At 31.7% G+C, this 12,712-nt stretch overlaps 1 protein-coding gene across 2 annotated transcripts in view; it reads right to left on the bottom strand.

The window, feature by feature from the left end:
* Positions 1–3,523: 3,523 nt before the first annotated feature.
* Positions 3,524–12,712, bottom strand: part of LOC118202936 (solute carrier family 2, facilitated glucose transporter member 1-like) — a 184,180-nt gene continuing 174,991 nt past the window's right edge. For both annotated transcript variants that reach the window (XM_085808100.1, XM_035375150.2), the window contains exon 11: positions 3,524–10,540. In XM_085808100.1, coding sequence (XP_085664226.1) covers positions 10,397–10,540 — 144 coding nt within the window. In that variant the 3' untranslated portion in view covers positions 3,524–10,396. The remainder of the gene's footprint in view (positions 10,541–12,712) is intronic.

The raw sequence follows: 12,712 nt of genomic DNA, 5'->3' as shown, positions 1-12,712 counted from the left end.
GTTCTGATAGCTTTCTACTTCCAAGTTGAGGCCCACCAGCGGCCGAGCGGTAAAGACGCTGAACACTGGTAGTTCGGTCCGAGGTTTGAATCCCGCGAACGGGCTGGCTGCATGGGCGTTTTCGTGGTTTTCCCCATGTGTAACGTGTATACGAGCCAGTTTCCCTTAGAAAGTCCTCGACGAAGGCATTCCTCCCTTTAGGCAGATAGCCCTCGTGTGCTTTGCTATAATTAAATAATCCAATCTACCTCCAAGTTGCTCGCCGGTGAGTAATTTCCGTATTTCACTCGTACTTCTTTCACCACAGCGTTCCGTAATAGCAGCTTTGAGATCTTCGTAAGAAGCATCTGTACGTTCCCGGAGAATGTTATCTCTAACCAACGCAGCAATTTCAGGCGGCAAATGAGCGACGCAGTAGTTAAATTTTGTCTTCGAATCTGTAATAGTCTTGGGTACGGCTAAAGCAAAAGTTGCTTCACACATAGCAAACCACAAAGCCGGGTCAATCGGATTGCAAATTGAAATCTTGACGACTGCTGTTTCCTCCATGTCAGCGGCTGAAGGGAAAAAACACAAAAGTTCTGGAACCAAGCTCTTGAACGAACAACCAGTATAAGCTTCATGCGAGTAGCTGGATCGCCATTTTATGGTGGCGTGGTGCTCATGTGCTTGGTGTATATCCTTGAATTGACATGACTCCATTTCCTTAAACATAACCTTTATTCACACACACCATAACACGTCCGGGTCACCATTTTATGATGGCGTGATGGTTATGTGCTTGGGATATATCCTTGAATTGACATGACTCCATTTCCTTAAACATAACCTTTATTCACACACACCATAACTTTAAACACAACTGAAATAACAGAACGAATAACAAAATCTACTAAACTAAAATTCAAACATCCTATGCTGCAGTTAAGGGCGAAGTGAGCGAGTTCACTGCCGCGGTAGCAGTTTGTACATAAACCACATGACGTGGATTGGCTGCGCACGCAGTCGAACATTAGATTGCCACACTGTTGTTGTGACTTACCCACTTGTCTGACAGTTACATCAGAAGAAGCCCAGGAAATTCATCGTGGCAAGGAGTGGACGATTGCGCTTGTCGTTGGCAAGAAGCTTGACTGAAAAATGAAATTACCTCCAAATCCTGTAATCCTTGCTAAATTACTAAATTATATAGACAGATATGCTAATAAGTTAACTCTTCCTTAATTTGTAACCATTTTGTAACCATACATTTGTGTAACATTGTATACAGAAACATTTGCCATTTCGGCGAAAGTGCGGCGGCGGCTCGCAATAATGATTATGTACGGCATTATCATGGCAGCTTATTACGTATTTGAAAATAGGCTAATGTTTATGTTATTAATCGGTATAGCAATACATTTTGCATTTTGTTACATTTTAGATTACCTTGCAGTATGTAAATTTCAGGTATTTGTGAATTTAGATCAGTTAGTTTGAGAAAATGAAGCAATGTTGGTGTGCAGAGAAAGACAATCAAGACTGCGATCTAATGACAATGAAGTTAATGTTTAAATGTGAAATAGAGAATTGTTATTTATTATATTATCAGAGAACTATTAAACTAGGTAAAATTGCTAAGAGAGGTATTGAATGCTCTGCCAAAATATATTTACTAGAAAATTTGTTTATAAGGAATGTATCTAATTAAGTAGGGTAAAGCATGCAAGAGCTGTCTGCCTAAGGGGAGATATGCCTTCGTGGAGGAATTTGGTAAGAAAACTGACCTTTGAGTGCGTATTAAAAATAATGCATGCAATTGTCATTCAATTTATTTTTATACCTATTTCTAATGGAAAACAATTCTGATATATACTTAATTATGGTAAATTATTTTACTCGAAAAATACAGTGAATGCCCGGAAATTAAAGGTTTGCACATACCGAAAATGAAAAACATTAAATACATACTGGTATATTTATGTATATCCGTGTAAAAAGCATGTATTAGCCTTTAACAAAGTACTCAAATATTTATTAAATTTTTTATAAATGTATTAGGAAATGAAGGATTTATTCATTCATAAACTCCTGTGAATGTTACTGTAAAGAAATCTAGGTATTAAATATATCTAAATTTATGATTATAAATATTATCCAATTATATAATGACCTTCACATTTAATTGTAAACATAAATTGAAATTCTATTGGAAAATATGTTTATAAAACTATTTAAACAAGAATTGTTCGAACTGGAAAACTATCTATTAAAAAGTGTTGTAAAGCACAGTCTATGAGATGCGTACTAACGGGAAGTAATAAAGTAGAATTTTTAGAATGTGATTATTGAAATTAAGGGTTAAAAAAATGCTAAGTATTAAAATAATTATTTCTTTACATTTTATAATAACTCAGTTTTACTAACTAAAGCTTTAAATAATATTAAAAAAATCACCTTCTTTTTTATCCTTTTCAGCAATACTCATTGAAAGTTAAGTAAATGGAAAACAGCAGCCATATTTAACATTTTTCACTATTAAAATAAAAGATGTTCTAATTTGAAATGAACCGAACATAGTATTAATTAATTGATTCTGATTTTTGATTTAAAGATGCTTCAGAAGCTAAAATTCATCTCATATTTGAGAAAGTATTTCAGAAAGGATCTCTGTAAACAGAAAAGAAACAATGTGTAATTTTAATATTCATAATGCAATAAACTTTGATTTTAATTTTAGGAATCGTTAACCGAATAAAATCGAATAACGTTTGAATTTCTTTCTAATGTAATTAACGAAAACTTGTGAAAATGTTTCATTCAGATTAAAACTGTTCTGGAAAAAGTATAGCATTTAATTCCGTTCAGAATGAAATATTGCTTAAAAAATTTATTCCTTCACATACTTAGGACTCTAAAACGTTGTAAAAAAAGAAAAAATATATATTTATACGTATATTTAACGACTAATTACCAAACGCTTACCTCCGATCATTTCATACTGTATTGATCCCCCCCCCCTTAATGGCAAGTCACTGAATGTTTTAGTCTCCAAGAGGGGTGGGTCACTGCTTCAAGGCAGTGCACAGGAAAAGCCATTTCGAGACTCTCCTATTATTTACTTTTGATGGGTAGAACACAGATTCACATTTTTTAACGGAGATACTGTTACATCTTGCTTATTTAATTGCTTTTGTTGTGGAAATATTCATAAATATGAAAAGAGGGCTGAAACTCTAGAAGTTTAATTGCTTATTTTGAATGCAAACAGAATTAACAAAGCAATTTTAAACATAAAACATTTTAAAATCCCATGCGTATAAATTCAAATAAACGATGGTTTTTGAGTGTAAAATCAGTTGCTTTATTTCTCTCATGTTTATTAATTTTATTTATTTATTATATTCGATTTAAAAAATCTTGATTGTCAGTTTTACTTAATGCTATTTCAACAAAAATACCATTCCAGTTCTTTGAATGGAAATATGTTTTCAGGCAGAATTATGAAATATAAATGGCGAGAAAATAAGAAAACAAATAAAAGTGACATTTTAAAGTATTTATGGCTTTATTTAAACTACACTTTCAATTTCGAAACCATTGTTTTTGAGACACGAATGATACTTTAGCAACTTGTTTTATTAACAGGAACATTTTATCTGTCAAAGTACTCTAAACTGTAAGACATCCTATCATATAAGTCATATTTATACAGCAGCTTACATCAGCCAGTTGCTATTAAAGCACTGGTGTAAACTAAGTGTGAGTTTTCATATGAAATAATACACGGAACATAAATTGGCATCACACACAACTTATTGCAATCTCCAATACTATATATACATTTATAAAGTAAATTATATAGCATGGTAACCATGGAATGACTATTCCTACAAAAATAAGTGTTCACTTTGAACTCTTAGTGGCTGGACTTAGATACATTTGCAAAAATAAAAGATGGCCAATATCACAACTCACATTCATGAAATAATAGTTCAGAATCTTTGATATATAATACATGGTATAAAGAATTCAGATAAAAGCATTTAAAAATAACGCAAAGTTATTTTTTTTATTTTTATCAACATTTAAAGTTAAAGTTTTATACATTTAAAGTTGATAGTTAGATAAAACTATCCAATTATCAAAGCAGACAATTGGATAGAATTTATGTTACTTCCCCATTCTATCGAGATTAACACTTAACATACACGTTACGAGAAACGCACAATACAGTTACATTTTTTTATGTATAATATATGTTTTTATTATTAGGAAATGTTGATTCAATAAATGACAAATATACTCTATTATTTATAAAGTCTTATTACGTTAAGAGAAGAAGGATATAATTGATGTTTATTCAAAGAGTTGTTACATGCTTCATCTTTTGAAATAGTAGTAAGTTAATTGCAATGTTTACAGCAAATGAATTTGTGTTATAAAAGTTAAAATCATGAGCGGTGTTTCAAAATATATCGACTTATAAGTACAAAATCAGGTTCATATATTAATCCATAACAGAAATGGAACTATTTATATTTGAAGTATCCATGACTACAAGCAAAGTTTTGGCACAAACTGTATAGTGATTTACAACAGATGCTTTCTTTTCATTGCGATCATCCAGTAATATGATTCTGTATATCTGACTGTTAATACTTGCATTAACAATTCTCTGTTTGCTTCTTTATCTGAAGCTTGCAAACGGAAAAGATAGTAAAAGCCTAGCTATTGTGTGTTCCAATTTTTGGAATACAAATAGGTACATGTCCATCACTGCCTACACTAATACTCAAACTTAACTCATATTGTTCAAATGACACAATCCCTGTGATTTTTAATTAAATCATAGGTGTTTTTTAAAATACTTAACTGCAAAACCTCAGCTTTGAACTTCGTTCTCTACATATTTTAAGATTACCGTAAAACTGCAAATTTACACTGCATATATCAAAGCGTAGAAAACGTCAGATAGAAATCGAAAAATTTATTTGACATAATGTTTATATATATGCTAATATTAAAATTTCCATGAAAATTATGGGGAATTGTTTTATTACTTTTTTCCTCGCTTGTTTTGATCTCGATGCACTGTGATTATTTAGGCATATAACATCTGCCATTATTTTTGAAGTTAATTACACTTTGATTTTCATAAAATATTGTACTTCAGGTATTTATGAATGATTTTATGTAGTTATGTGATTGATTTTATGCAAACAAAATCGCATATAGTGTAATATTTTTATGAAACAAGATTATGCAGATCTTAAATGAAGAGAAAAATGAATCAGATTGTCTGAAAGTTTCACATGCGCAAGTAAAACTTAGCATTAGAATTATGATCGGAGCTATTGAAATCCACGTTGAATGAGTGAGTCATTTTCCTTTAATTATGGTTATATGAAGAGTTAATAAAAAAACTGAATTTTTTTTTTATCTGTAGCATAGTATAGACTAGATTTTTTCATTATATTAGGCCGTTCAGTAGGAGAAGTTGCACTAAAATCGCGTGAACCACTGATTGATGTGGTAATCGGAATGATGCATGACGGTGAGTGACGTTGAATTATCAATAGATGGCGTTAACACAACTGCCATTCGACAAGCTCGTGATGCCGTTTCAACTATCCATCGAGCAACACCAGTGAAGTTGTGTAAAATTTTTGTTAAGCAAAGACTTGAAAACCTGTACGAGTTCATCCTCTGATGAGAATTCAATACAGTGACAGTAGTATATAAGTATATGAATGGACCAAAAGTTTCACCCCGCCCAGGTCCGCAGTCATGGAAAACAACACCGGCACATCCCTATTGAGCATTAGCGTCGGATTAGCTCATCATGTCGGTTATGAGGAGCTGAAGTTTCTCAAACTGTGTGTAAGGTGGGTGCGCAAGTACTTGACAAATGAAAGACGAGCTGATGCTTGCTAACGGCTTCTTCGCTATGAAGCTAGTGGTAATGCATTTTTGCATCATCATTAGAGATGAGAGCAGTGTACTTTTCTGAGTGAAACCAAAAAAGATTCCTACTATTACAAGGTACTACTGTAATGCCATTTGGTTTCTTTGAAGCAGGAGACGTGAAAAATGTGCAATGCTGTCACCGAGACTCGAACTTAAACCTCTTGAATACGTCCGAGTGTGCTACCTTTACTTCCCGAAGGTATGCTGGAAGGAAAATCAATGATCAAACTGCGATATAGTTCAGTTAACAGCAAGTGAAAGTGAAACTTCACCTAACTGCTCATCACTTCCAAAAGTCAAAGAAAAGTTTTATCTCAGAACGAATACTATAAGTTCTTTAAATTTGTACCGTAGGCCTCAATTTTTTGTACATCTAAGGATTTGGCGACGAGAATATCTCCCTCCGCGATATAGCGGCGCAGTAGTCAAATTGGTTTACATTACGTCTATGGAACCTTTCCTTCTTTACATACATGTTCTGTGCTTGGACCTCTCGAATACGCGCGCAGTATACTACCTTTACACCACGAAGGCATGCTGGACTGACTGACTGACTGATAGCCAGAATACCACTGAGATCAGTAGTTTATCTGGCTCAATCAAATTTATGCCGGATGGGCACAATAACATAGAACTATCTTCACATAATGTCCGCAGTAAGGAGGAGAAAGACGGATAAAGAATAGGAAGTCCAGCAACGCAAGAGCTCACTAGCAAGTAACCGGCCCGGTAAAGGCGTGACTAAGTGGGAGTCATAAAATGAATGTAGAATGTGAATAAAACTAGTGAATTTAAGAAATACACAGTAAATGCTGGAAGAAGGGAAAAAATACCTTATACTACAAGGGTTTGCTCTTCTGGACCAAAACCAACTAGCATTTTGACGTCGACGTCCTTAACTAGTTAAGTCTCAGCAGACAGATAAAATACGCCACTATCTCGAACGTCGGAAAGAGATTTTTATCTTGAACGAGCATAAGCTTGTCTATTTACTGAGGTTGCGTGAAACGAAGTTTCAGGATAAGAATGAATTTCGATCGGCGGATTTTAAGTTTCTGTGCACCCGTTAAAAATAATTAATTTCCCACGGTATCTATGCGCTTGTTAAACGGGTGTATTGGCTTTGTGTACTGAACTAGATCGGGATTGTGTTAAACAGCGCTAGTATGACTCTTTTAGAGTCTGTAATAAATATTATGTAAGTAAAAAATGATTTTTATTGAACACGGTATATACACAAATGAGTAAATTAAATTTAGTGCACAGTTAAAATTTATGTTTTAACTTCGATGCTTCAGAAAGTAATGTTATAATTCAAGTAAGGCAACAAACATATTTTTCCTTATCATCTTGGGCCCACCAGCAGCCGAGCGGTAAAGTCGCCGAACACTAGTAGTTCGGTCCGAGGTTCGAATCCCGCGAACGGGCCGGCCGCATGGGCGCCTTCGTGGCTTTCCCCATGCGTAACGTGTATACGAGCCAGTTGCCCTTAGAAAGTCCCCCACGAAGGCATCCCTCCCCTTAGGCAGATAGCCCTCGAGGCTTTGCCATAATTACACACACACACCTTATCATCTTGTTGTGCAGTCATTCATAAAAAATAAAATTAGCAGTTTAATCATTTCTTAAATGAGATTTATTATTCTACTTTGGAAATATTAGTGATATTTCTTTTTTTTTTCTTTTGAATATGAGTATAACGGTAAGGGATAAACAGTCTTGTACAAACGTTTTTCTATCCTTTGCTTCACGTATTTGACAATATTAAGATAGAATATTTTAATCGTACTTCAAAAGAGAAAAAAAATGCTTATGATATGTATGTATGTGAAACGAAGTATAAAAACAATATGTACATGCAAAGCAATTGCTAATTTTAGAGTTATTATCAGATTTTATTACCGTACATTCATTTTTAAGTTTTAATAAGAGGGCTTGTTGTGTGTTGCTTGAAAGAAATATAATTTTTGTAAATATGCATGAATATAATTTTTCAATAACCGCAGATAAATTAATGTATAATCATAACAACATATATCACAATAACTTAATATAACTACAAGAAAAATTAACTTGTATTAATGTAATGATAATATTTGTTGCACGAATTTTGCAAGCATAAGCTACAAAATTCGTAGTTTGGTTTCTCTTTCTGTCAAAGAATGTAAGGTTTCTCTCCGTGATGTCGAATGATTAAAATCACTCATCCTTATTTCTCTTGCTTTCACATTATTTTAAGTATATTTGAGTAACCAAAAATTTCAAAATATTGTAACTTTAAAAGTAATAGGTAAGTATCAAATAGGTATGAACTACATAATTTAGTCTATTATTCAATTAGTCTATTAAATTATGCTTTCCTGAAATTAATATTCTTGAGATTTATCACAAAACTTTAACATAGCAATGAATGGAAATAAATCCTAAAAATGTACCTGATGTTATTCTCTCTAATCTTTATATTCAGTATATTTTTCAGATACATTTTGATTAGTGCAGTTGGGAGGAAATTAAGAACAGGGAGGAATAAAGTTTTGCCCAATAAAAGAAGCGACGAAGGATTCCTTGCAATTAATCCAAATTTTTATACATCTAAGAGTTCTGAAATTATTTTTTGATTTGTTCTCATAGTATACATTTTTAATGCCATGTAATATCTCAGTTGAGCTAAAAGTAATTTCAGATAATCGATTTTATTGTAAAACAATCTGAAACATGATGAATGAATCGATTTTGTTGTAAAACAAAAAATAATTATATCTTTAGCAACAAGGTTGCGAAGTATTAATTTCTTAGTAAGATGGAAATTTTAAGAAAATAAAAAAATGCATTAAAATTTGAACTGTTATTAATTTAAGATATATGATATTATTTAATTGTAGGTGACATATATACATATTTAAAATTACATTTATATACATAAATTTCCTTCTATGAAAATATTCATAATAAAAAGGTTTTATTTTTAATAACAAACTTTAAACTATTTCTTTATATTTTATCACTAAATCTCTCTTTTCTTTTTTTCCAACGACATTAACTTTATACTTATTAATTGGAAAAATTTCTTTTTTCTACATTACAAAACTTAGTTACGATCTTATACCAGTAATATAAACAGAGCTTGGTAGCCGATATTATTAATTATTTGCTTTATATGCAGGCTACTGTGTTTAAGGCTCGGTCTCACTATCACATATATCTTATTCACAAATATATTAAAAATAATTGTTTTTGTTTTTATTATACTGCTATTTTGATGAAGGCATCGTATAATGTGTTTGCATACATATTTTTCAGTATATAAAACTGGTAAATTAATGATTGTGTAAAAATTAATTAATTCATTTGAAATAATGCCACGATTTATCACATTAAATATATGGAAAAAAACTCCAGTCGATCTTATTTATTTTTAGTATAATTTCTGAAAGACACTTTTTTTGGCCTTTTGTGGAACATTAAATACAAAATCATGGAATATTGTCATAAACAGAATTGCATAATCTTTTCTCATACAAATTTCCTTCTATGAAGACCAGGATTAAAAATAACTGCGGAAATATATTTCAGTATTACCATCTATATACATTATATGAATTAGATAAAATAACATACTTAGCACCACAAAAGCAAGAAACAACAGATGATATAAATATTCATAATTTTTTTTTTCAAATAAAAATAACAGCATTTACTAAACTGAAAAAAAAGAAAAAAAAAACACATTAACCATGTAGTTTATGTACAATAAAGGTGGAGGTATTATGATATTCAACCGTCTGTTCATTTCTAAAAGAGCACCACAAGTAAAAAATACTTTTACATATCTCAATCTCTCTCTCTATATGTATATATACGCACACACATACTAAAAAAAAACATGCATACTTATGTATCAACTCTTGTACATTATACATGTATATCGCTATATATATATATGCATGTATATATATCTATATCTATATCTCTCTTTATATATATGCACTGCACACGTATATGTTTATGTATGCGTGCATATGCATATATCTATATATATATATATATAGATATAGATATAGATATAGATATATATACATGCATATATATATATATATATATATATACATATATATATTCTTATTCCATTCAATACATATAGTCTCATTCATTACATTAAGCCTCTGAAGTCCGATTGAAAAATAATAATTTTACTTTTGTGATGAATATATTTTTTGTTCGTAATTCATTTTACAACATGCATTGACTAAGAAATTGCTATGATATTTTGCCTATAAAATGTCACTTGTTACATTAATTTCTTGGGACAGGATATTAGATATATTTTCTTATAACAAAAGCTTATGTGAATCATAATCATCACGTTCCTGCCACCCTCCTGTCCTTGCTGTAGATTAACGCCACCTTATACATACGATTAATGTAAGTCTTAAACAGTCTGTCTCCTTCATTGATAAGCTTTTTGACGGAAGATGGCTGTTATTTCTTCTACTGTTTTATTTTTAGTTTCAGGAACGTATTTATACGTGAAAATCCAGAACAGTGCCAGAAGTGCAGTAAATATAAAGAAGGTATAAACACCCATCACATTCTAAAAAAAGAGGAAAAAAGTATTAAATCCTTTTTAAACAATAAGCAGCAAACTTCATATAGTTAAAAATATATAAAAAAAGAAATAAAAAATAAAATTTTGAGAGTAGAAAATTTTAATGAAAAATTTGCGATATGTCCAATGTATGGGTTTATCACAAGAGGAAGAGAGAGCGTCTATCTTTAGCCAAGGCCTTGGGAATCTTATAAGGGAGACTGTAAGTTTGTCCAGCTGTATGTTAATTTTTAAAGAGAACATCCTCAGTATCATATACCATGCCTGACAGCCATTCCCTTGAATGATGGCCGTCTTGCTGAACCCTTGCAATCTTAGCTTCGTTGCAAATTATGTAGGTCCCTTTACGAACTTCTGAAATAACTAAACCATCACCTGTCAATGTAAAACATATACAACTATTCTGGCAATAAAAATCTTTAAAATTTTAAATCTCTCTCTCTCTCTATATATATATATAATAATCATAATCTCGAGCGCATATCTTCAAATAAAAATAACTAAAATTTAATTTAGACTGGTTGAGCGGATAGGCCTTTAGGGGTTCATATACCGGGGATGTTTTTTTATGACTAACCTTTATGTATATAAATTAAAAAACTCCAGGTTTTTTTTTTTACATTTTAATGAAAACATCATCATGCGTCTGTACTTTTCCAATCATTGAATTCTTTCTTTTCCTATTAATTTTGGATCACCTGGTATATCATAAATATTTAAAACATTCAAAATATTGAAGTTAAGAATTTTAACGCAAGAGAAAAATAGGTGGTACGCAAAGAAACAAAGTATTTTTAACTATTAAATTCAAAAATATCGTGAAGAAAAAGAACAACTGATAAAAATTTCTTGTGATAGAACTCTAACTGAAGATTGTGTAAGTTGTGTAACACACTTGTTAACTTTTGTTAAATCCAAAAAAAGAATTTAAAGGCGTTTCAAATAGAGCTGTTAAATTTTTATTGCCTTTTTGCACAACCTATTTGTGTGAACAAGTACTTCCACGTTTTATTTGAAAAAGAAATACGGAACAAAATTAAGATTGGATCTTAATTTACAGTTAAAGTTAAGTAAAATAAGCAGACATAAAGAAATTGATCTCTCTTAAGCAGGCCTAAATTTCACACTAAATTTTAGAATTAAAGTATTGTAACTTAAATTTTTATAATTAAAATAGTAACCAATTTTTAATCTAATATTTTTTATGTGTGCACAATTAATATAGCCAATAAGTTGCGCAAATGACAAAATATATTTTTTTAATACTTCTATTGACACATTGAAAAATAATCATTGCAAAATGTAGTGGTGGTACTAAAGTTTTTAAATTTTTGTTTAGATGGTACGCGTTAGTCAAAAGGTTGAGAACCGCTGTTTTATTTATTCAACAAATCACAAAATAATCAAATGTCAGATTTAAATGGCATTAATTTTACAAGTGACCCTGCGTTATGTAAAAGTACGTTAAGTTCGTAATTAGTGAATTTCTATACCTTATTGTCTAAACCTTATACCTTATTATATATTATACCTGAATTATACCTTATTGTCAAAACAATATCACTTACAGCACTCACAAATGCACTGTTCAAAATATATATGTTATGTAATACTGATTAATTCGGTATACGCATTTTCCCATGTGATCACATATTCGTGTAGCTTTTATCCTTGCGGTCTTTCATGCATACTGACTTTTTTTTTCTATGTGGCCATTTTCGTATACGGATATACGAGGTGTGACACACACACACACACAAAAAGAGACTGAGTGTGTAGCTTGAAAACAGACAACTGTTTTGTGAGTTGGCAACAACTGTTTTGGTGACGTCATGCCACACATCTCCTCTATCCATGCGACCAGTTTCGACTTAACCGACCACGCCAGTGGGGAGTACTTCATCATTGAGTGAACACGTGCAACTGCATTCTGCCAGAAAAATGTCTAATGTAAAAACCGAACAAACAGAACAGCGAATCAACATCAAGTTTCTTGTGAAACTTAATCACCACGGGGGAAACATTTGAAATGTTAACCGAGGCTAATGGAGATGAAACTTTGTCTCATACAAGTGTGTTTGAATGGCATAAGGGGTTTTCGGGAGGAAGGGACAGCGTAGAAGATGACGAACGTGCTGGCCACCCAAAACACGTTCA

This window comes from Stegodyphus dumicola, chromosome X1 (genome assembly GCF_044657685.1).
Source record: "Stegodyphus dumicola isolate Sdum_Otavi_A_Nest chromosome X1, ASM4465768v1".
NCBI lineage: Eukaryota > Metazoa > Arthropoda > Arachnida > Araneae > Eresidae > Stegodyphus > Stegodyphus dumicola.
The sequence above is the reverse complement of the archived record's forward strand: the minus strand, read 5'-3'. Positions and strand labels throughout refer to the sequence as shown.